This window comes from Lissotriton vulgaris, chromosome 6, assembly GCF_964263255.1.
Source record: "Lissotriton vulgaris chromosome 6, aLisVul1.2, whole genome shotgun sequence".
Lineage (NCBI taxonomy): Eukaryota > Metazoa > Chordata > Amphibia > Caudata > Salamandridae > Lissotriton > Lissotriton vulgaris.
The window spans coordinates 880,049,276-880,073,636 of NC_141694.1; the positions used below are offsets into that span (position 1 = coordinate 880,049,276).

Genomic DNA, 24,361 nt, shown 5'->3' on the forward strand with positions numbered 1-24,361 from the left:
AATAGGCGCAGTGGTTCACACTTAAATAAAAACACAGGAAAGATAACATTCAAAACACCAAACGCGAGCACCATTGTGAACGATACACATATAACTGTTACAGATGCTAATCCAAAATTAACATTAAGCAGTACTCGTAAAATTAATATTTTCCCTCAAAAGCTCATCCTCGCGATTGGATTCAGCAAAACTTAGCATCAATTTGTTTCAGTGGACGCAAATAGATACACTCCATCTTCTTCAGGACAATGATCTTTGGGTTTTAATCTACTTTAGTTTGATCATTTAAGAAAAAATTAATTGAATTTAGCTAAATGTTGATGCCGGAATATTGTTATGTATATGGGAGTTCCTTACTTATATTGAGTTGGCCAAACCTGGATGGCAAAATAGTCTTTTATACAGTTTTAGGGCTCTACCCTTAAAGTCCAAGCCCGTAAACAGGCAAATGCGGCACCTCATCCAGTTCTCTCTTTTGATAGGGATCAAGTCTCCTACCACTGTGGCACCTGTCCTCCCTAAATATTGTATTTATTACCTCTGATTCCAGGATAAGCTACAATATAGCTGGTCTTCTTCAGTAAGACCCCTAACAATATTGATAAGGGGTCGTATTTGCCCTTCTCTCTAAAGTATCTTGGGACTCGAGTACTGCTTTCACCATCCGAAAAGGGGATCTGGGAATGCACCAAAATCCATGGGTGGATTTGTGGGAACACACAATGCAGTGATTTGCGATGTGTTGCGTTACTCTAGATTTATCAAGCCACGGAGGGCCATGCTAGATGGCCTTGCATGGCTTGATCAATCTGACTTAGTAGTTAGGTCGCACTTGCAACCCCTTGAATAGCTCAAGGGCAACCCAACGCAATGATGAATCTGCCTCTAAGTGGCTCACACTAAGATCATAGAAAAATTAATCAGAACTCACTGCATCCATAAGACTCCATCTACATTCTAACAATAAACAATTATTTTGATTCCATCAATAAACCAGGTGAGATATAATAATTTCATGAACAGTGCTGCTCAGCAATAAAGCGTTCTTGGGATTATCGTTGACTGAATATGTTCCTTATAGTCACCTAAAAACATATTTTACAAACAGGTTTTGCAGTCAGAAATCCTGCCATTCCTACTTACAAAGTAGAGTTTGCGATGGGGTCCTTGAAAGGAGTGTCCCAATCATCCTTCTAACTGGCAATAGACCATATAAGTGCAGTAGCAAAAAATTGATCAGATACTGACTCTGGGTGTCATACATTTACATATTAGGTGAGATTCATAGTCCAAATCCCGCCTCTTTTTTGTAGAGTAAACAAGATTCTGCAAATTCTAAAGAATGGTCATATTGCACTGCGACCATCGCCACAGAAATGAAGGTCTGGTTAGGAAGCAGAAGTATGCATAAACACTGACATCTTTGTGACCCAACATTTAAAATATTGGATCCATAATTGCTTAACATTTACTTTCTACATAGCCAGAAAAATGAGTTAAAATTGTGGCTTCAGTATTCCTTTCTGCTAATGTATAATAAGAGCATATGAACTGAACATTCAAGTAGCTTTGTCGTTATTTAGCATTCCAAATAAAACATTTTGGTTTCTTCTTAACTACTAACAGTTTATGCTATTTATGGATCATAGCAACATTGCAAAAGCACTCAACGTTCATTTAAGTGGTTGATGATGCCATCATAGTCCCTTGATGCATCAACATTTTTCAAAAAAACCCATCTTCTATTGGCTGCCCATTAGTTTACAATATTGTTATGCTGTTTACAACAGTAATTATCTTAGAAAGAGTCTTCAAATAAATATTGATTTTGAAAATAAATTTAAACTGACTTACTTCAATTATGAAGTATAGCTATATGATGTATGTTACAGGAATTCACTTACATTTACAAAGATGGGTCTTCAACAAAATATGTTACTTTAAAAACTTAAATAGAGAAAACAATGTTTTGTAATGAATTTCAAGCATGTGCAGATCAGACGGACCCGGCCGTCCGACACACATGCCCACCGTGACGTCGGACGGCACCCGGCTGTCGAACGCATGGAAGAGGTTAAGCAAGAAATACACGTAGACTCATATAGCAATAATGACATTCTAAAGGCATTATTTGTCTTTCACCAATAGGCCATATGGTGGGGTTGTTTGGAAGGGAAGATCCTCAACATAATATTTAGCATAATGTTAAGTTGCTGATGGCAGTTTCTGTTTTAAATAAAACTCACTTGAAATTGTTAATTTATATTATTTTGTAATTCGCGTTGTATCTGATTCAAAACAGCTTTGCAAAAAAATCACAATTACACTCATTGCTGCCACACCCAAAATACACAAATTTGCAGCTTTTTGGAGATTTCATAAATTCCCAGCAGCAAACATGGAGATTTTGGCTTTCATGGGTACACTTACATGAATTTACTCCTGTTCATTGTCCTCAGTAGATTTAGTGAATTTGTAAATTTGCCTGTAAAAATTTAATTATTTTTTGTTTTATAGGGATAATATTTTTACAGTGGAGATTTGTATTCCCGTATTCCCCATGAGATAGATTGATGATCTCTTTAATTTCCAATTCTGACAATGCATGCCTATTTCTCCCATTTCACAGAGTTTCAAGCTAGGTTTGTGCTATTTAAACACCTCATAGATACACACATGCATACACACTTAAGTGTGATCAATGGATTTTGGATGTGGACAATCCACTGTACTACCACATTGTGTGCTGAAATAAGTTCGGTTTATGTATGTAAACATTTGTTTACAGATCCTGACTCTTTGTTTGAGGTTCTCGAAACGAATGCTCAAATCACTTGTTTTTGCACCCAAGATATACTTGAATGCAACAGTGTGTGAATTAAACCAATTGTACCTTGTACGCATAATGAGTTTCATTATAGCAAAATGTTAATAACATACAGAAAAGTTACTTTTTGTCAATTTTCTGCTATTATTAGTTGCTCGTACCTCTCTTTTAGCTTTCCATACTTTAACTTGACTCTAGAACCAATTTCGTTTAACTGCATGTCCTGCATCTACATTGTTTCTGATCAGCATGTGCTTAAGCCACAAAGGGCTAAAAGGGATAAAATTGGTCTTTTCACCATATATTTTGAAGTGGACTTAAATGGCTGTGTTCTATGGGCATATTTAAAATCTGTAGAAGCTGAATTACAAGCATTTTGTACTCTGTTGCTTATGCATGTGTCCGAAGGATTCAGGACACAGTCACTGATCCAAAACTATGTTTTATGGAATGATCCTATATAAAGTATAGGATTTATGACTGATGCTGGTCACCTGGATTTACTTAGAAAGTAAAACTAACAGCCAATTATGGCGGGTGCAAGGATGTGAACCACACTAGGCCAAAAACTATTTTGCCAGCCACTTTACTGACCATGGGCAACATTTGTTTGTTTTGGAGATTGGATAGTGCCCTCAGGTTGCTGCCACCTTTCATATCTGTCTTTTGAAAAACGTTCAATCCTAAAGAACTCAAATAGATAATAGCGTGTGATGAATTCTGTTCAGATAAATCCAAGTATCTTTAATATCCCTAGCGAGTTATGTATTATAAATATTGGGATTTTTTATTCATTTAATAACAGATGCTGCTTTAGGTGAGAAGACCTAGCATGCGCAAGATCCCTTATTTTGGCATAAATACATTTGATTTGCAAAATTTATTTTCTAAAGTCGCTTGCTGCACGTGCTATACTGGGAGTGATGGCCCTAACTATTTTTAGACTTCTAAAGGGAAAACCATGCTTAATGTAACACATTCCCCTTTCTCCTCTTTGTGCTCTCCTTTGGCAGTCACTATACAGAGGATCACCGGTTAGTACAGCATTGGTTGCCATTTTCAAAACCAGGAGAACTTTGCCTATAAGGACCATTACATTGCCTGCGATTTTCCTGTCCTAGAGGTGGCTGCATGCTCTAAATATTTAGATGGGAAATGCTTCTTAAAGGAAATATGATGATTATTGCTTATAAATGCTGCAGTATAACGTTTTACAGTTACCAGAATTCTGTAGGTGTTTTATTTATAAATGTGAACAGTGGCCACATTTTGGGTCCTATGGTTCAGGGGAGTCTAAGTTCCAGGATGGCCAGATTCATGCCAGTTATCTTAGGTTACCCACATAGGAAGATCTATTTTAAATAAATCTAAGTGGAAATCATTTACATATTTATCTTAAAAATGTGTCATGGATTTATGTAAATACCTTAAACAATTCAGCTTTAACCTGTACCATCAAATGTGCTTATCATTACAAAAGGCCATATAAGACGTTGCTTTTTAATGCTTTTATAATGCATTAACTAGCATACCTTTTTTAAAAATTTTATCAGTATTGCGATGGCTAATGTTGGTCGCAGGACCTATGTTGTCATGATGCTTGTATATAGAGCTGCTTACTCTATGAGTGATGGGTAATATCCAATGGGATACCCCTGTGTTCCACACCACCTGGGTGGATAATTAGTATAGTGACACATGGTTCAGTTGAAGTTCATTTAACATCTTTCAAAAATTACAAAACATACCGCATACCAGTCCCCTATCACCAACATTACTTTGCATTAATGATACTGACAAGGCTCAGTGTGTTCTTCAAATGTGTATGCAATATATATTATTAGACAAATGTACATTCCTTTTTTTAACAATAAATCATGATCAGACAGGATGCTTTGACACAGTATCCTTCAGACAATGCAGCTGGCATGGCCACACCCATCTGGAAAAACCATCAGTCTTCAACAACAATACTCATGCAAGTCTTCGTGAGAAATCAACCTCATGGTTACAACAAGCAATTTCACCAAATACACTATCACCACTATCAATTTCAGTATCTACAACAATATGCCAGACAATCAGCCTGAGTCACACTGCACCCTAAGGCTTTCTCTACCCATCCTTTAAATGCCTACTGTCCAGCAGCCCAAAATTCTCCCTGTGTCTCTGAGTAAGTCCCTCACTCCAGGATGAATTTCTTACCACCTCCAAACTTTGCCCAACAAACCCACTTCATCAACCATTCACACCTACCTGCAGAATTCCAATAATACCCAAGAAATACTGTAAATCCACTACCACCCCAGGACACCAGTGTGTTAATCACATGATAGATGGGAAAGGCAAGTAGCACACTACTCAAAAAGGTAAAAGAGTAAGGAACTACAAATGTACTGCTTGTTTACCTATTAATATTTGTATTCATTTGTTCGTAATAGACATTCTATTAAGCATAATGCAGATGATAAGATTATGGTTCCAAGGAACAATGCCATTTTGAGTGGAAAGGAATGGGTGATAGATTGATGTATGATGAGTTGAACAAAAGCAATGGCCTTACTTATATAGAGTATTTTGCTGATTATACATTGGACAACTCATGGCATCGGGGAATAGATGACTGTTTAGAATGGTGGGCGAGATTCTATGCACTGCTGAGTGTTTGGAAGTGAACATGCCATTAGTCACATTGGTTCTCAACACTGATTTTTTGTGCAACTTGAAAAAAGTGAGACTCATGCTGATCTGTCTTATTTTGAGTTTAGGGTAGTCCTCCTCAAGGCTCCATGTACTGAAGAAGAGAGTGTTGAATAGTGCTTTATATGTGTCTCCGTCTCCTTCACCGTCACCCTACCGCCCCCTTCCCCCATAACACTCCTAGCTCCCCCCGCTGGATCCTGTACAAGTCCCCCGCCCTCCTTTAACACCCTCCCCTTCCCTGTCTCTACCACCTCACCCCCTACTATAGTCACCTATGTTCCCACCTCAGAAACACCCTCCTCACCTCCTCTCCCTCCACCTCCTACCCTAACTTCCTCCACACCGACCCCTGACACATACCCAACATTCTATCCACCTCCCACCCCCACTCTTTCTACGCCCCTTTCAGCTCTCACACCCAACGAGTCATCCCCCCTCAACCTTTACCTCTCTGTACTACCCCCACTACTACCGTTCCCAACCTCACCCTTGACAAGATTATGACCACCCTTCTCCAAATCAAAGATGAGCTTCAAACTTTCAAAGAACTACTCTCTTGTCAACCTAGACACCCCTCTCTTCCTAGTACCCACCTACCCCACAAACACTGCACCCCTCCCACACACCTACACATACACAATCCCCCTCATTGGACTTCCATTCCTGCCCCTAACTCTCCCAACCGCCCTCGCCGATGCATCAATCATCTGACACGTTATGACATATGTGCCCTCCTGCACTCCTACGCAACCTCTCCCATGACCCACACCTACCTTCCCATCCCCACCATCCATTCCAACCCTCACAGGCCCCCCACACCAAATAATAGAGGCACCATCTTTAACAATCTGAAGAAAGTCACCCTCACTCTGGACCCCTCCGCCTCCCTCACTACCCCCCGGCTCAAATGCACTCTACTTAACTGCAGATCTGCCCCCAGACACGCCTCTGACATAGCCGACCTCATTATCGCACATGACCTAGACCTTACCATACTCACTAAAACATGGATAACAGAATCCTCCTCCCCCTCCTCGACATTCTAGTTCCTCCCAACTACCACATCATCAGATTAGACATGTCTGGCAGGACAGGAGGTGGAATAGCATGTATTCATCGTAGTAACCTCTCAGTAACCAGAGCCATTTCTCCTATATTCTCCTCCTGTGAATATTTTTGCCTTGACGTCAAGAGTGAGGGCATTCAGTATGCTCTCTACATATTATCTACCACCCACCAGGGAACAACCTCACCTTCGCTGAACACCTCATGGACTTGATCACAACTAACTCGGGTCAACAAAACACACAAATATTCCTTGGCGACTTCAACCTTCACTAGAATGACCAAAACGACTCAGTGGTTAATTGTCTCAATAACTTCCTTAACACCTTATACCTCACCCAAATCTGCAGCAGCCCCACCCACGACAAAGGCTCTATCCTGGACTTCATTATCTCCAAAGGTGATGCCATCCAACTCGACTCAATCCAACCTTGTGACGGGTCCGACCACCGCATTATCACATTCTTCATCAATGAGCATGTGAAACTCTACCCAGCCCAATCCACCAAACCTAAGGTCTGGAAAAGAGACCTGAAGAACGTCAATCCTATTTCCGCTCCCTCTCCCAGCTACAATCTCTTCATACACCCCACCGGCAACAACGATGCCCAGGCTCTCACCGATCACTACCTCAACTCAATGGCTACATTAGTCGACGTAGTTGCCCCCCTTCAGCTAAAGAGAGTCTCCTCCAAAAGCTCAAAGCCTTGGTACGACGGTCTTCTTAACAATGATAGACGAGACATGAGACTAGCAGAACAAAACTGGAGATCCGCCCCATCAGCTATACATATCACTACTCTAAGGAAAAAAAGCAATGCTTATTTCAGGAAAATCAAAAGATAGAAAGCCGACTTCTTTAGCCATCAACTAAACCAAGCAAAAAACCGACCAAAAAAACGATTTGATTTAATCAAAACTCAATCCAAAGATGAACCACAGCGAACACATAACACAACCAGCACAATGCCATCCTGTGAAGAATTCGCCACCTTCTTCAATCTAAAAACAGATAACATCAAGAAGGATCTTCTTGCTGACCTAAACCTATACTCCAACCCCTAGTGTAAAACATCCATCACACTAAAAAACAATGCTACTTGGGCATATTTTGATACCTACACGGAAGAATCCATTGGCAAGATCCTTAGTACTCTGAAGCCCTCCAATCACCTCTCGGACCCTCTACCTGCAAACGCCGCAAAGGACCTCACCCCGTGGCTTCTCCCGCTTTGGATCAAAATCATTAACAGCTCTCACCAACAAGGATCTATCCCGGACTCCCTCTTGGACAAGTGTTGCCTATACTAAAGAAACCCACAGCGGACCCTACTAACCTCAATAACTATCACCCCATCTCCAACTTCCCTACCTTAGCCAAACTGTTAGAGAAATGTGTCCACCTCTAACTGACAAAACACATCGATCACTACGACCTCCTCAACAGACATCAATCCAGCTTCTGTGCAGGCCACAGCACTGAATCAGCCATGACACACATAATCGATGACGCACTCCAAATTCTAGACCAAAATGGTACCTGCCTCCTCATCCTACTCGACCTATCATCTGCGTTCGACACAGTCAAACACGAGAACCTACTCGACCTGCTGAAACTCAGAATGGGTATCTCTGGGTCAGTACTCAAATGGTTTACCTCCTTCCTTCAGAATCGGACCCAGAAATTCAAAACTAACAACAGCATGTCCACACCCGTGCCAGTTACTCTTGGTGTCCCACAAGGATCCTCCTTATCTCCAACCCTGTTCAACCTAATCATGGAGCCACTCACCATACTGCTTCATGCATCTAATGTGCAATTCCACATGTATGCGGATGATACCCAACTCTACCTCAAACTACAATCCCCTGAAGACATCAAACTACTCAACTCTACACTTAAGGACACACAGACCTGGCTTGCTGAGAACCATCTGAAACTTAATGCTCTAAAAACAGAATTCCTCTTAATCGCACCCCCTTCCAAAATCCCCATCGTCAAGGATTGGCTGAAACACCTCACTGCACTCAACGTCCAACCTACCCTTGTAGACTCAGCTAAATCCTTAGGTATTACCCTCGACTCCAATCTGAATATGCAACGACATATCAGTAATGCAACCAAGGGAGCAAATTTCCAAATCAATACCTTGAGGAAACTGAAACCCTTCCTCCCAGCCAACAATTTCAGAACTGCAGTCCAAGCGCTAGTTATCCCTAGGATTGACTATGGAAGTACCGCCCTCTGTGGCCTCCCCCTCTCAACAACTGCTCCATTAAGAGCCTCTATCAATGCTGCAGCAAGGCTCATAACAGGATCCAAAAAACGCTCTCACATCTCTCCTGACTTAAAATCGCTGAATTGGCTTCCGTTAAAAGCTAGAATACATATGAAAATCGCCTGCATTACTCACAAGGCTTTACACCACAGCTCGCCCAGTTACATCGCCCAGAAATTGACAATTTCTGGAGGCTCTAGAGCCACAAGAAGCGCAGAAACTCTCCTTTTGAAACCGCAAAGATTCCACAAGAAAAAAACATACAAGCGCTCCTTTTCAGGGATGGCCCCCAGGATCTGGAACGCCCTCCCCCCAGAAACCAGACTTATCTCATCCACGGCATCCTTCAAAAAAGAAGTCAAAGTGATCCCCCTGGCTAAATTTACATGAACATAAACTCTGCTAACGCAGTTCGCCTGTTTGTCTCCCCCTTGTATTACTCTGTCTGCATCATCTACCATGCACAAATTGTCTTATGACATTCTCCCCCCTATTGTCCTCTTCTCATATGTATGTGAAGCGCTCTGATATCTGTCAAGGATCTCGTTTGCGCTTATACAAAACTCTGAAAATAAAGTAAATAAATAAGATAGGAAGAGGTGATCTTTTGTGAGTTGAGAAGTATCTACAGTTGCTGTGGTTAAGCTACATGGCTCATGCCAATTCCCTGAGCTAAAGAGATCCCCAAGGCTTTCAGCCAATGAGGTTATCGTGAAGTTATTGAGGGACATAGGTGGAGTAGACACAGTGCAGGTGCAGTAGATGACTGGAAATAGATTATTTCTATTATGGCTGAGTTCAGCATAAGTGAGCAGAACACAATTGAGTGCTGGTTTGCAATGAAGACAAGATGGTACAAGCATAACCACAGTGGTCATACATACGGCAATGTGAAGACATGCACAGAGATAGTATGATAAATAAAACAATGCATTGATGTCACTCAAGTCATGAGGCTATTAAGAGGGTAGGATGTGGAATCAGGACTAACTCCTATGGGACAACAGGTTAAAACGTTTGCGGAGAACTAGCAGTCATAGAGCTAGGTTGAAAAAGAGTCTAGTAGTGAACACATGGTGCAAAGAGTGAAGAGTGTAGCAGAGTAGTATGGCCAAACATGTATAAATCAACAGTGAGCTTGAGAAGAATATTTTCCCCATGTACAAAATAAAAGGTTCAGTAGTGGATTGTCCACCATGTGGGTAGTCCACTAGCGAACGCAAGGTGGATCATAAATAGAACTGTAAATCTATGATTTTTGTAGATATCCATTCCATACTTATTTAGTGGGTTGCTAAAAATGCATTACTTGTAGTCATATGTCTGTTATATGTATTGATGCTTGGGACTCAACCTGAAAACAAAATGTTGTTATGATTTACAACTTTCATTATTTAAAACTAGTGTTTTTGTAAATGTGAAGGCATTCCAACTGTGTATGTAGAATCTGAGGAACATTGAAACAAACCACTTATAATTTTCTTTCTTTCAGATAAAACTGGTCAACATTAACTCGACCGATATTGCTGATGGCAGACCCTCAATTGTGCTTGGCTTAATGTGGACCATAATTCTGTATTTTCAGGTAAAATAGTTATTCATATTTAGTAGTGTGCACCAGTTTTATGGAGGTAGATCATGTTGGTTGATGTGGCCCTTTGCATGAGAGGTGACGAACTGTGGAAAATAAAACATCTACAGTATTTTGTAGTGTAAGTCTCTTGGAAAACACTAAATCCTCCACTGTGCTCATTGATTGATGGTACATGTAGACACTCTATAAATACTGTAATTATTTTTCGATACACAAGTATTTATGATTTGCTAATAAAGAATTGCATGTAACGCCTTGTCACTGTTTATGTATTTTTTAATTATTGTGAAAATATTAAATTAACTGAAACCGATCACCAGTATGGTAATGCTGTACACATTTGTTCACTCTTTTTATGTATACATAGGAAGTGATTCACAAAAATACAGCTGTGACTTACTGTTGTATTGCTCCTGGCTTACCCCTGATTTATAGGAGTAAGCCAAGAGTACCCCTGATTTACCTTGCTGAAGAGCCCTAACTGGGGGCAAAGCCGGTTCTAAGTTGCTTGTGTTCCGCTTCAGGGAGGACCTGGCCTGGCAGTTCTGGCTGGGTGTGCCCATGAAGAGCAGGGTCAAGACTGATTTGCATATGGCTGGGTCCAAACTGAGGTGGCATGGTGGGCAAAAAATGTTGGATTGCGAGCAGCCCCAAGTGATTGCCAGTGGCTGGGAGAGATTCAAGCATTACATCCATTACCTTGTTGTTTTTGCAACTCAGAAATAAGCAGACTTCCAGAAGAGTCAGTCACACATAATAATTGTAAAATCTTTGTGAATCAGCCCCTTACTTTTCAAATAATGAAAACCTTGTAAAGCATCTGCATTTTTCTGTGCATACAATTGGATATGTTAATTTGAAGATAGCTTTCGTATCATCCAACGCATTTGACTGGTCAGGGGCTTAATAAACTGTCTGAAAGGAATGTGAGGCATACACCATCAGTGCTGCTGAGATCAGCAATTCTACGCCTGCTGTTGGTCCATCTTTTTTAAAATGTGCACTTCAGAAAGAAGACATTCAAGGGTCTTCTATAGACTATCCTTTATGTATCTGGCTAGAAGAGAACTACAACTCTTTTTAGCATCTCCTTAAACAGTGTCCTTGAAATAAAGCACTGCATGTATTTGTCTGCTACTGAAGGAAGATGTACTGGTTCTCAAGAATAGTAAATATGTACCTGTGCATTTTACAAATGTGTTCACTCTCATCTTAGCCTCAGCAGTGTAAAACATGCAGTGAGGAAGCATAGTGTTTTTTCTAGCCAAATCAGCCAAAAAAGTGTACAATCGGCTCTAATGCAAACAAGAAAAACGGGTCCTCACTTGGGTAGCTTTTGGCAGTCATAATTCGGGTTTAGTTATCATATCCCTGGACCTGGGTATCAATATGCCTGCTGCACTAATGATAGCTACTCAGTTCTTTAGAATTAAATTATACAAAAGGGCTGTAGCATAAAGCAGCATAACAGCTTAAAGGCACCTCAATATTGTGAGGAAATAGAAGAGAAGTGTGATACTAGGTGTCTAAATGGGAGTGGCTAATAAATGCTACACACATCATGTAGAAGCATCAGTTTTTCAGAATCAGATAGCAAAGAAGCCATTGTCCACTGTTAAAGTGATTCTCCAAGCAGCACTCCATACGATTGTAATGATATACAAAGGCTCAAGAAGGCTGTGGCATCGCAACATAGTGTGTCTGCTCCTTGGCATTTAGCAGCAGTGGCAGATATTTTATGTGATTTGGTAACTACTTTTATGGGTGCAATTAGCTGTGTAGGATGGGATCTTTCAAATTCATTTTAGATGGACAGACTAACCTTGACTTAATAGAGAGTGCTGTGGGTGCATGAAAAAGTAGTATCCTGTTCATGTTCTTTTGCAAACCAATTGTAGCAACATTGATAATAAACATAATGGACCGTTCTTACCTGCGCTGATGTCTTCACACTTGATGATATAATGTGTTCTGCATTCACAAGTATTAAAAACAAATTAGGAATTTATCTGGATAAATTGTTTAAGATCCGATTCACAAATAAAATTCAAAAAGTGTGGCCGGAGATCTCCGTTTCTGCCTGAAAATAATTTTCCTCATTTGTGCCGTTCACCAACATTCTGATGAATATGCCAGGAAAGCTGTGTCAGATGCAGGTTTCAAAGTGTACGCCTTGGAAGGTCAGGTGACTTGTCTATCAGGCTCTTATTCCCACATTGCCTTGACATTTCCACTTTTGACAACCTGCGCAGGATGATCAACTGCAGTGATCTCCATACTCATGGAGGAGATCTCCACATTTTTAAATAGGATGTGTGATTTCCTAGCAGATGTAAAAATTGTAAATTCAGTCCTAAACATACATTTAAAACGTAACTTTCCTTTGGAAATAGATTTACTGCCGTGTGCTTAACCAGAACATCACTTGCTGTATTCTAAATATTCAAAACACTCCTCCTAACTGTTGTGGCAAGGGTCAATTTTCAGATCTCTATCTGAAATACCCATGATCTACTTGTTTATTGTACAATCTGTTTAGCAACTTTATCTTGTACATGAAAGTGGTAATCTTACGGTGTAACTAAGCCATAAGATGTGAGATGTAACACATTTGGACATTCACCTTCATGGTCTTCATTTTGTCTTCATTTGTGTACTTGGATAGCGAGGCTGAATAAAAGCTAAATGTAAGGCATAAATGGTCAAACTGGTAATTATTCAGATCATTAAGGACCCTTGGATTTCATAACATGAAAACTCTTATTCTACACAAATGAATTCAATGTAAATTACCACAACAATACAATATTTTAATAAAGCAATTGCCCTTGCAGAAAATATGTTGTTAAAAGATATCATATCTTGCTATTTATTTTGTTTATAGCTGCTTTGTTACTCAAATACGTTTCAAATTATGAAGCTCCAGTGATCTAAGCATCAATTCAAATTTAAAAATCAATACAGACATCCATGCACTGCATGATTTTTCTTACCTTTTTGTTTTAAAGATAGTAAAATTGAGCAAATTTACTCTGATAAGGAGAGCATTTAAGCTTTCAATCTGTATAAACTAATAGCCACTGGTATTCAATTGTACACACTTCCAGTGTAAGGTGTAAAGAATGCATTATATTTCCTACCACCTAGTGTGCTGTTTAATTTCATTAGATAAAATTAGACACCTTTTATGTGGCTACAATCATGGTTCCAAGCAATAAACCTGGGGGTAAGTGAGCCTGCAGGCCAAGCATATCTTTGGAGTGACAGCCCCTTGACCTCCTCAGTTGGAATTAGAATATGGCGGGCATTATTTAATAAGTCATGCTTTTTAAAGATAACTTGATTGGATTGTTTTGATTTGGTTGCTTAAATGCAGCAATATTGATTGCTAATCAATTCTGGTCCACTCTTGATAAAGCACATTGGGTAGTGAGAGAGCGGCTCCTCCCAACTTTACACTAAAAAGGTTGAACCAATCTAAAGGCATTAGTGTAAATTAGTGCTCTGATGATATTTCATTGCATTTAAGCACTAGGAATAGAATTTAATGGGAAGAGTTAGGTCTGGCAACAAAGTGTCAAAATGTTCAGCAGGAAGCTACCCAATGATTGAAGGAGTTGTCCAGTTATACAAAAAGTTTAAAAAGAGGACATGCCTTTAAAGTTGTCAATGCTCATGAATCCAGGAGAGTAAATTGCGATGTCAAAGCATTCCTTTTCCAAACCGTTGATAACAACGTTAGGCTGGCTTGACACAGTCTTTTGGAGACCAAAGAAACAATTTATTTAATTGAAGCAAGAAAGTGTAATAAAGCGATATGACAAGATAGGTGCACATTCTATGCAAAGCCTTTTTAAACATAAGGACTCAGGGTTCCTAGTAAATTGGTTACCCTAATACTTGCACATTAGAGTAAAGCAAGTTAGCAATTGTAGATAATTCAGCACCAAAAGGTTTACTGTCTATGGCTGGAGACTAAGCAATGTTAGCAGCTTATTTAATAGTGCTTTAGCAGGACAAAACTAACAGTATATGTGAGTCCCAACACCAAACTTGTCCATGGAGAGCTTACTACATTATGAAAGGTAAAATTAGCTCTGTTAAATGAAACAAACTACCTGCTATAGTGGCTACACCATATCAACAACTGTACCTTAGTAATTGCAGATGAAGAGCTTTCAATGTTTGTAACTCCTCGAGCTGATATACATTTTGATGAAGGTAAGCAGAGTTAGCCCACCTTTATTAAGGCTCCCACAAACAACTTCTAACTTTTACGAAATAGAGTTTCTAAATAATTTACATGATTGGATTGATGAGGGGTGTATAGAAGTCAGTTTTCAAACACGTTTTTTGTAATTTCCCGGTGATTTATAGTTTCTTTTTTCCCCACAAAGAATCTTACACTTCCAGTTTTTTTCTCTAAATTGATATATCTCACATGAGTTGTTTTATTCAGACATCATGTCCGACACTCAGTCACACTGCCCTATATTCATTAGTTGTTCATTTTCTCTATCCCTTAGATTGAAGAATTGACAAGCAACCTCCCACAGCTGCAGTCTCTGTCCAGTAGCACTTCTTCAGTGGACAGTGTGGTCAGCTCTGAAACTACAAGTCCACCCACTAAACGAAAAGTAATGACAGGAGGTGCTAAGAAAGCCTTATTGAAGTGGGTGCAGTATACAGCAGCAAAGTAAGTAAACAACAGAAAGACCTATATATTGTACCTGGGCATCTAAGAAAACCTTTGTTGAATTCACACTTACAATTCACAGTAGAAATTCAATGGAAAAAAACAAGTACTCATGATCACAAATGAATGTTTTGTATTTCCATGGATCATTTGACGACACTGATAATTTTCTCTTTATGCAAGTAGTGAACAGCCTCTATTAAGATATTACCAGACCTAGATTTGTAGCCACACTATTCCATAAACGTTAGCATAATATTCAAAGTGTGAAGCTTGTTCAATAAAGACCATATTTAGATACCTGCCAAACACAGTAGTGTCACAGGACCCGATTCACAGAACTGACTTAAGACAATATCCTAAACTTACCACCATTTTGGTATTCACAGAAGGCACTTACTCATTTTGGTATTCACAGAAGGCACTTACTCATTTCGGTATTCACAGAATTTAGGAGTCCTAACTTTAGGACTCCTAAATGCCTTCTGTGAATGCCGAAAGTCTTAAAGTTAGGATTTTTCTCTTAGGAGTCCTAACTTTACTACTCCTAAACTGCAAAAAATCCTAACGTTAAGACTTTCGGTATTCACAGAAGTCATTTAGGAGTCCTAAAGTTGGGAGTCCTAACTTTACTACTCATAAACTGAGAAAAATCCTAACTTTAATTCTTTCGGTATTTACAGAAGGCATTTAGGAGTCCTAAAGTTAAGCCTCCTAACTTCTGTGAATACCGAAATGAGTAAGTGCCTTCTGTGAATACCAAAATGAGTAAGTGCCTTCTGTAAATACCAAAGTGGTAGTAAGTTTAGGATTTTTTCTTAAGTCAGTTCTGTGAATCGGACCCACAGAGCTTTTCTGCGGTGTCTCTGATTATGTAGGGTTTCACTCCGGCATACAAGGATATTCCAATTTCAACCCATGTCATGCTGAAGAATATGTCTCCTAGAAAACATGTTAAAAAGAGAAGAATGAAGACCGAATGTGGACACCTAGAGTGGATGCAATGCAATATTTTTCTCATCAAATACTGTTCACCTGTTTAGAAATAGGAGAATTGTATTTATTTGTGTAGTATTCACATAGTATAGTCACAGTCACTGGAACAAAGAAGCACTTATGAGCCCCTCATGAGAGAAGCAAATGAGCATCAATACTGAAAACATGTAGACTACAAGAGTCAATGTTGTTGGATATGCATTAAATTTAAAAAGGAAGGTCCTTGCGTTTTATGGAAGTATGGGAGACTGTACACTTCTTGAAAATGGGAAAATAGTGAGCTCCAGCTAGTGGGCCAGCACAGTAGGAGGATTTGTTCATGGTTTTGGATTTCTCTCCATTGTAACTTAATTTATATAGAAGTGCATATTAGAGAGGGCGCAGCAGCTGTGAGCGAAGAACTGTGAAATGCGTTCTCATTATGAGAAATTAAAAAAATATATTTTAATACTTTATTATCTTAGCAGTCATCCCTTTATTTGCATCAGAATCAAGCAGTGCGGCTCTTCCCTCAACCAAAGGTGGACTTTTATCATCAACCCAGCATTTAAAAGAGCTCCATCTCCTTCTGGAGCCCAAGTGGATAATGTGCAAACTACTCTGCACAGTTTTAGGGATTTAGTCTTGATTACCTATAAAAAATAACTTTGCCTTACATGCCCAGAAACAACCACATATCTAGTAAACATAGCTCAAACCATATATATTTGAGGTCTCAAGATGGGTGTACATTTAAATCTCTACTTAGAAAACTTGCTAAGCCCCGTTCTGAGAAATCAAGTTAAACATCTTTCAAAATAAACATGAAAATAATCCTTTTAGAGGGGCCTGTCCTTCCTCTTAGATACACTTGGGACTACGCTTCGCACCTTTAGCTTTACAAAGACTATATTTTGCCCGATCTGTGAACATTGAACTTTCACTGGTATAATACTCTGACCTGATCGTTTCTCTAGAGCAGGGGTCTCCAAACCGGTCCTGGAGGGCCGGATCCATGCCAGATTTTTAAAATTACTACATGTATCTCATTGGGGAGATCCAAAAAATCTGGCATGGATCCGGCCCTCCAGGACCGGTTTGGGGACCCCTGCTCTAGAGCCTCTGTCCAGTCTTCAAAGGGAAGCATCCTTTACAATGCAACTTTTACTCCACACTACCATTACGACGCAGCTATTACAACGCAAGTCGTTACAACAACTTGCGCTGGAGGGCGCTGTAGGATAGGGAATAGTTTAATTTTCTATCCAACACCTTCCCTACTATCCACGGGGACTGAAGTTGGAATAGAAAATTAAACTATTCCACTATCCAGCGCTCCCCAACGCAAGTCGTTGTAACGATTTGCGTTGTAATACTGCGTTGTAATGGCATGCGGAGTAAAAGCATGCGTTGTGATGTCATACATCCGTCTTCAAAAGCCTTGACCTATAACTTGCATCTTCATAGGATCAAGTGATATAAAGTATCTCTTTGTCACAATCCAGTCCTTCACAAATCAGTAGAATAAATCAAATGGAGAATACTAACACTTTTTTCATGCAGCAACACTATGGAAAAATGTATCTAAATAAATAGAGATTGAAAATACATTTCCGATTGTCACATATTCATTAAAGGTTTTAAGCGATGAGGATTAGACTGGGGTACACAACAGGAAAAGGTGGTCCATGAGGACAGGGCTGGTTTTATGGAAGTGTCGAATTTGTCTGACAGCATAATTGGTATAGAATTTTGGTTGGCGCTTTTCATAATTATGATGTACTACTTGGGAGTCTCTGACTTGTGTAATTGCTGCTCTTTCTACTGTATTGTGATGCTTATGTGTCAACAGTTTAATCTTACCAATTTATATTAAAAAAAGTTTAAAAAGCAAGACCGCAGGAAAACAGTTATTGAGTTGGGGAGAGAAAACAAAAGTAGTTGTAAGTTAACTGCAAGAAAAAGCTCATTTCTTTATTTGTAGTAGGTTTTCCAGTTGTCTGTGTTTTCTCAGTCCTACCTAAATTCGATTAGCCTTATCTCTTGGTTGTGTTTCCCTTGCGCTTTTCTCCTCAACTACAGCTAGATTCTATGACACAGCCACATCTTACACTATTTTCTGTAGTAGCATCATCAAGATTTGTGGGGTTTGGCCTTAGTCTTTTTACACTAACCGACTATATTTTATTGGCGCTGATACATACAGTAATTGTGCCTGTTTTGTCTTTTTTGACGATTTACAGACTGTATATTTTGTGTTTTATCAGTTTGTGAATTGATTTGTATGTCCTTTAATGAGATTGTATCTGTTTCATAACTTTTAAGGGTATTTAATTAACCGAATAAGGAGATTGTAGTATTACTACTACTGAATATAGGTCTTTTTCCCGCAGTCTTTTTTCCTCATGGAATCACAACGCGGTCGTTACAACGACTGCGTTGTGATTCCGCATACCATTACTCCGCAAGTTGGAACGACTTGCGGAAGGGGGCGCTGGATGTTGGAATAGTATAATTTACTATTCCAACTCCAGTCTGTGCAGACACTAGGAAAGGTGTTGGATTTTGAATCAATCCCCCCCCCCCCCTCCCCGCAAGTCGTTCTGACTTGCGGAGTAATGGTATGCGGAATCACAATGCGATTCCATGCAGGAAAAAAGTTTTGTCCTAATCGTTGTTTACCACTACCACTACTACTACTACTACTACTAATAATAATAATAATAATAATATTTGCAGGAATTCTACTCTCTTTCCATAGAGGATTTTATTTTATCACTGGATTGCTTTTTTAATGATATCTAACCTATTGGCCAATTAATGTAAATCTAGGCTTGACAGAGATTTCGATGATCCTGGTACTGTTTTCAAAATAAGCAGAACAGGATACATTGTTTGTTTTTCATCCCATTCAGATAGTTGGCATTGGGAATTCTTTCATTATTGCTTTAATTAAGCCATGGGTCTGGTGGATTGGTGGACTAATGTGGCCACTGTATGGGCATGTACTCGACCTCATGGTCACATGTTCAAATCCTGGCGTGTCCACTCAGCCTTTCATCCTTCTGCATACTGTTTTTCTATTTTTTTATTTTTGTCCTCATTTGCCTCAGTTTCACCTTCCATAGTACGTCTGTCTGATAACTTACCCTTGTGCCGGAGGAGGGGCTTCAGATATTGCTCTGTAAATCAAGACATTCCATCTGCTCTTATATTATCTGCCAAGCTGACCTGCCAGGCAGAAAAGCCCCCCATATTGAGGCTTATTAGGCATAATAATCGAACATAGCTTCAGTCTCTCACGCCTCTCTCACCATCCAATCAACCAAAAGGAATATTTTTTCTTTCCTGGGGATACTGTATATAGTTGGCATTGGGCATTCTTTCATTATTGCCCTAATTAAGCCATGGATCTGGTGGCTTGGTGAACTAATGCGTCCACTGTAGGGGCATGTACTCGACCTCATGGGCACATGTTCAAATCCTGGCGGGTCCACTTAGCCTTTCATCCTTCTGCGTACCGTTGAGTTGCAATAAACATCTGTTATTCAGTGCCAAGATACCCTTGGGTGGGCACACGCTTTCCAAATACACATGTTATGTGCAGAATACTAAATCTGACTAGGTTAGGTGATCTCCTTTTCCCACGATTAGTCAAATGTGGGCAGTCCTCCAAATATGTAATTTTAGGGGAAATATTTAATTTTGGCTAGCCTATGCACTCCCCTTTTGGAATTATTTAATTACGCTTTTGTTAGTACTTTTCCTTTAGCAGCCGATGATGATGATGAATTTGAGGATAGTTACATGGTTGTGGAAGATTCAGCTGCTCTGCCTTAGTTCATTGAATTTTTATAGATGAACTTTACGTAAAGGGAAGTGAAATTCTGCATACATTCGCCATTGAGAGTGTGTGGCAATGTGGCACTTCTTTTCTGTCACATATAATATAATGATCTTCACTCTTGGGAACTCTGTGACAATATTTACACTCAGCTCTCAGAAAAGGAGTTTTCTTTGGCAGATCAGTAATACCTTTTTCCAGAGCACTTAATGTTATATTCATTACGTCTTTCTATCTCCCAAGAGGCTAAATAGTGTAAATCAATAAACCATTATAGCATATTCTTGGTTGTTTGAGATCTCAAATATTTACTTGTAGCATTTGTACTGAGGAACCACCTAATACTGCATAATCTTTCTTCTGTGAAGCTTTTCATGTGAGAATTCTAGTTGATGTTCACTGTTAAAGTTAGCCCCAGATATTTGAGACTCTCTACTTTTCAGTCCTGCTGTGCAGAGAAAACTGTTTCCTTTATAGGGCTCCAGGTAGTGGCATCTTGCGTCATTAGTTTTATTTTAGATTTATTGGTCTTAATTCCTCCACTTTTAAAAACATCCTGGCTATACACCACGCCGCTGCATCTCCACATGATAATTTCTGGATTATCACTGAGCTATATTATTCGGTTGCCAATGGTGAATTTGTTAATTTTCAGATACACTATCCATTGTTAAGGTGTGTTTTGGCTTTCTAATCGCTTTTGCGACATTTGACAAATGTGGCCGACATTTGTCTGCTGCTTTGTTTATGTCAAGTTTTATGAAGATCAATTCAAGGGAATGGAGAGTTGTTGTAGTCAGAAAATAAGTGTTTTGCATTTTAACACCCAAAGGAATTTTGCTCTCCTAACAGCAAAAACCTTCAAGATGGGCGTGGCTTGGGCGCCGATGGCGATGGTCGCCTGAGAGCTCGGCTCCGGGACTGAGCCTGGATTTATCCTGAATATCGGAGGCTGAGGGGCACCCCAGACCCCGCATTCGGTTGAGCGAGGCGACGACACCCTCCCGAGGGCCCTGGTGGAGTTTGGACGGAGGTGGCTTTGAAGAAATGCCGAAGTTTGCGGAGTGGCGGAGTGCGACCCAATATGGCGCCCGGACCCCTTTGTCCCCTTGATCGGACCTGCGGAGTTGAGGAGGTCTCGCGGGTGTCGCCCGGCACCCGGCTTCACCAGCCTCAGTTGTTTTAGACATTAGACATTGGCTGGTTCGGACCCTCTACAGCGGGACCATACTCGATTGGACGTCCGGGCGGGTGCCCACGGCTCTAGGCAGTGGTCGACACCGCGGCTCCGCAACGGGCTGCGGGTTCCTGGCCGCCCCAACTACATGGATGGCGCGACGCTCGGGCGCCACAGGACAACCGGGGGAGCTGGTGGCCCGTGCCCCAGAGCTATAGTAGGTGAACGGGCCTGCCCGACTCGGAGACGGGTATCTCCGCCCCCTTATCGGTGCCCTCGGACGCCGTGGCGGTGGCGTGAGCCGAAGCGGCGGAGTCTCCACAGGCTCTGGAGAAGGAGATCGCCCATTCCGGACTGGAGAGCGGAATCCCGGGAAAAACGTGCTGGACACTTGCACACGGAGGCGACTACTCCGGGACCTTCGCGGAGAGCCCCTGGCAGCATGGGGAAACCTAGAGGAGCCAAGGGATCCAGCCAGGCCACCTCGGACTCTGAGGCCCAGGACAAGGAAGAACATGGAGATCCTAAAAGACCTGGTGGCGCACCACTCCAGCAACAATTCGACCGTGTACTGGAAGCCATAGAGGCAACTCGGTCGGCCCTACAACAGGACATTGCCCAGGTGGCGACTGGCCTGGGCCTCCTTAGGGCAGACCATGGCAAGCTCTCGGACCGGGTCAAGGAGGTGGAGAGCACGGTGAGGACTATAGAACCGGCGCAGAGAACCCTGGCTGCGACGATAAAGGATGCCATGTCCCGCATCGAGACCCTCGAACGGAGGGCGGAGGATGCGGAAGGCCGGAACAGGAGGAATAACATTCGGGTAGTGGGCCTGCCGGAAAAGGTCGAGGAAGGCGATATGGTGCGCTACCTGGAGACCTGGCTCCGAGACACGGTGGTCCCGGAGGGCCTGTCCACCTTTTACACTCTAGAACGGGCCCACAGAGTTCCAGCGCGACCCCCGCAACAGGGACGAGCCCCGAGGCCGGTGGTGGCGCGGTTGCTCCATTTCCGGGACAGAGACCTGATCCTAAATGCCGCCAGACACAATGGCCCGTTCCAGGTTGCAAACAGCCAGGTGAATATCTTCCCTGACTATACCTACGAGACGCAGCGCAAGCGGTTCTCCTTCCTGGCGGTTAAGCGTGAACTCAGGAGTGAAGGCATCCAATATTCACTCCTATTTCCCGCGAGGCTCCGAGTCATTGTCGACGACAAAACCCAGTTCTTCGACACCCCGGAGGAGGCCTGTGACTGGCTCGAACTGTACCGAACAGGGAAGGATGGTTATAGCGCCTCGACCCATCAGGCGGAGGAGCCGGAACAAAGGAGGCGATCTAAAAGGGACAGGAACCGCCGCGGCCGCACAGGAGGACCCTCGACAGCGGAGACATCATCTGAGCGGAGGGGAGTGTTGGAAGTTCTGTCGGAACTGTCGGGAGCAAGGGGCGAAGTCATCGAAGAGGAGGAAGAAAACCCGGGTGCTCGAGGGGCACCATCGGACTCGGAAGACTCAGTGGCAGACAGTACCCACACACCGGTGATCACACCGAAATCGGTGGAGGACCTTCTGGACGGACAGGGGTAATGGGATCGATTGCCTTGTTTTGGGTGGAGGCCCGGCAGGGGGGAGGCGGCTGCCGTCCTTTATTGCTGACAGAGGGAGAGGGAGGGTCGGGAGGCTTCTACTCTTGCCCCGAAAGATTTTGATACGGGGGGGCTTATGATAGTCCTAGTAGCCTGGGCGACGAGGGCCCATTGCCTCCGCTCAGCCCGCACCTGGCCCATAAGGCCTTCCTACGGTGGCAACCGTAGGGCTAGTGGGGTTTTTGGGGTTGTTCTCCGTAGAAGTTTGGATGGGATCTAGATGGTGCAGTTTGGGTCCTGTTCTGGGGTGGTTGGGTGGGGGTTTTGTTGGGTTTTGGGGGGTTTGGTTCTGGTTGGGGAAAATGGCCGCCGACAGCGCTGGGAGGAATGATGTTTTTTCTTTGTGGGGACCCGGACGGGGGGACTGTGCAAGGACACTTTGGGACAATGGCTGATGTTGCTAACTTGAAATGTATTACTTGGAACGTGAGGGGGCTTCACACTATGGCTAGGCGTCACAAGGTCCACGCTTATTTAGTGCGTAGGGGAGTGCAAATGGCGCTGCTGCAGGAAACGCATCTGAACAAGGCGGAAGGGGCGGCGCTTCAGCGTAGGTGGCGAGGGCAGGTCTTCTCCACGGCGTACTCTGCTTATGCCAGGGGGGCGCTAATTTGGATCAGGGCAGGAGTCCCCTTTCAAGTCACGAGGACAGTGTTGGACCCGGAGGGGCGCTTCGTGGCCATATCAGGCACGCTAGGAGGGAGGGACTTGAATGTTTGTTGTGTGTATTCCCCTAATATGGATCAGACTGCCTTCCTATCCGGGTTATCGGGCTCGTTGGCCCACCTTTTCACCGGTCCCCTCCTGCTGGGGGGAGACTTTAACTCCGTGGTAGATGTAGACATGGACCGCTCGCATCCCCCGCTCCCCGACTCCCCGGTCCGGCGGGTGGCTAAGGGCCGTCAAGATTGGCAGACCCGCTGGGGTTTGACGGACATCTGGAGGGCGCATCACCCCGCGTCTAGGGATTATTCGTTCTTTTCGAGCCTTCATGAGCTGCATGTCAGACTGGATGGCTTTCTTGGTTCGTCCGAATTAGTCTCGGCAGCGGTCCGATCGGAGTATTTATCGCGGACCATTTCGGACCATAACCCCCTCCTACTGGACATTCGCTGGTTCCCTGGGACGCCAGCGGTACCCACCTGGAAGATGCGCCCCGAGATCCTCGAGGACAGTGTCTTCAAGGCAGACCTAGGGGAGAGAATCACGGATTATTTTGCATCCAACGGCGGTTCCGCGAGTACTAGGGCGTTCGAATGGGACGCTTTCAAGGTGGTGGTGAGGGGGTACTGTATCTCTAAGAGGGTGGGCATGCGGCGTGTTATCCTGGCTGATTTAGACGCAGCGGACCGAACGCTTCGCGAGCTCGAAATTAGCCGACCCGGACACCCGGAATTGCAGACACGAACGGTAGAGGCGAGGGAGAAGGTGGCGGTGGAAGTCGAGCGGCTCCGCTGTTTCGATTACAAGGCCTACACGGTCCGATCTATAGCGGAGGGCGACAGATCAAGCGCATTACTGGCGTGGTTGGCCAACCCTACGCGCCAGTCCCAA

General features: G+C 42.4%; 1 protein-coding gene across 1 annotated transcript in view; it reads left to right on the forward strand.

Annotated features, from left to right (window-relative positions):
- The window catches only part of SYNE1 (spectrin repeat containing nuclear envelope protein 1), a 2,319,318-nt gene that overhangs the window by 457,107 nt on the left and 1,837,850 nt on the right, over positions 1-24,361 (forward strand). The window contains exons 6-8 of the mRNA XM_086926873.1: positions 3,841-3,861; positions 10,367-10,459; positions 14,995-15,164. Of these exons, the coding sequence (XP_086782999.1) occupies positions 3,841-3,861; positions 10,367-10,459; positions 14,995-15,164 (284 nt within the window). The remainder of the gene's footprint in view (positions 1-3,840; positions 3,862-10,366; positions 10,460-14,994; positions 15,165-24,361) is intronic.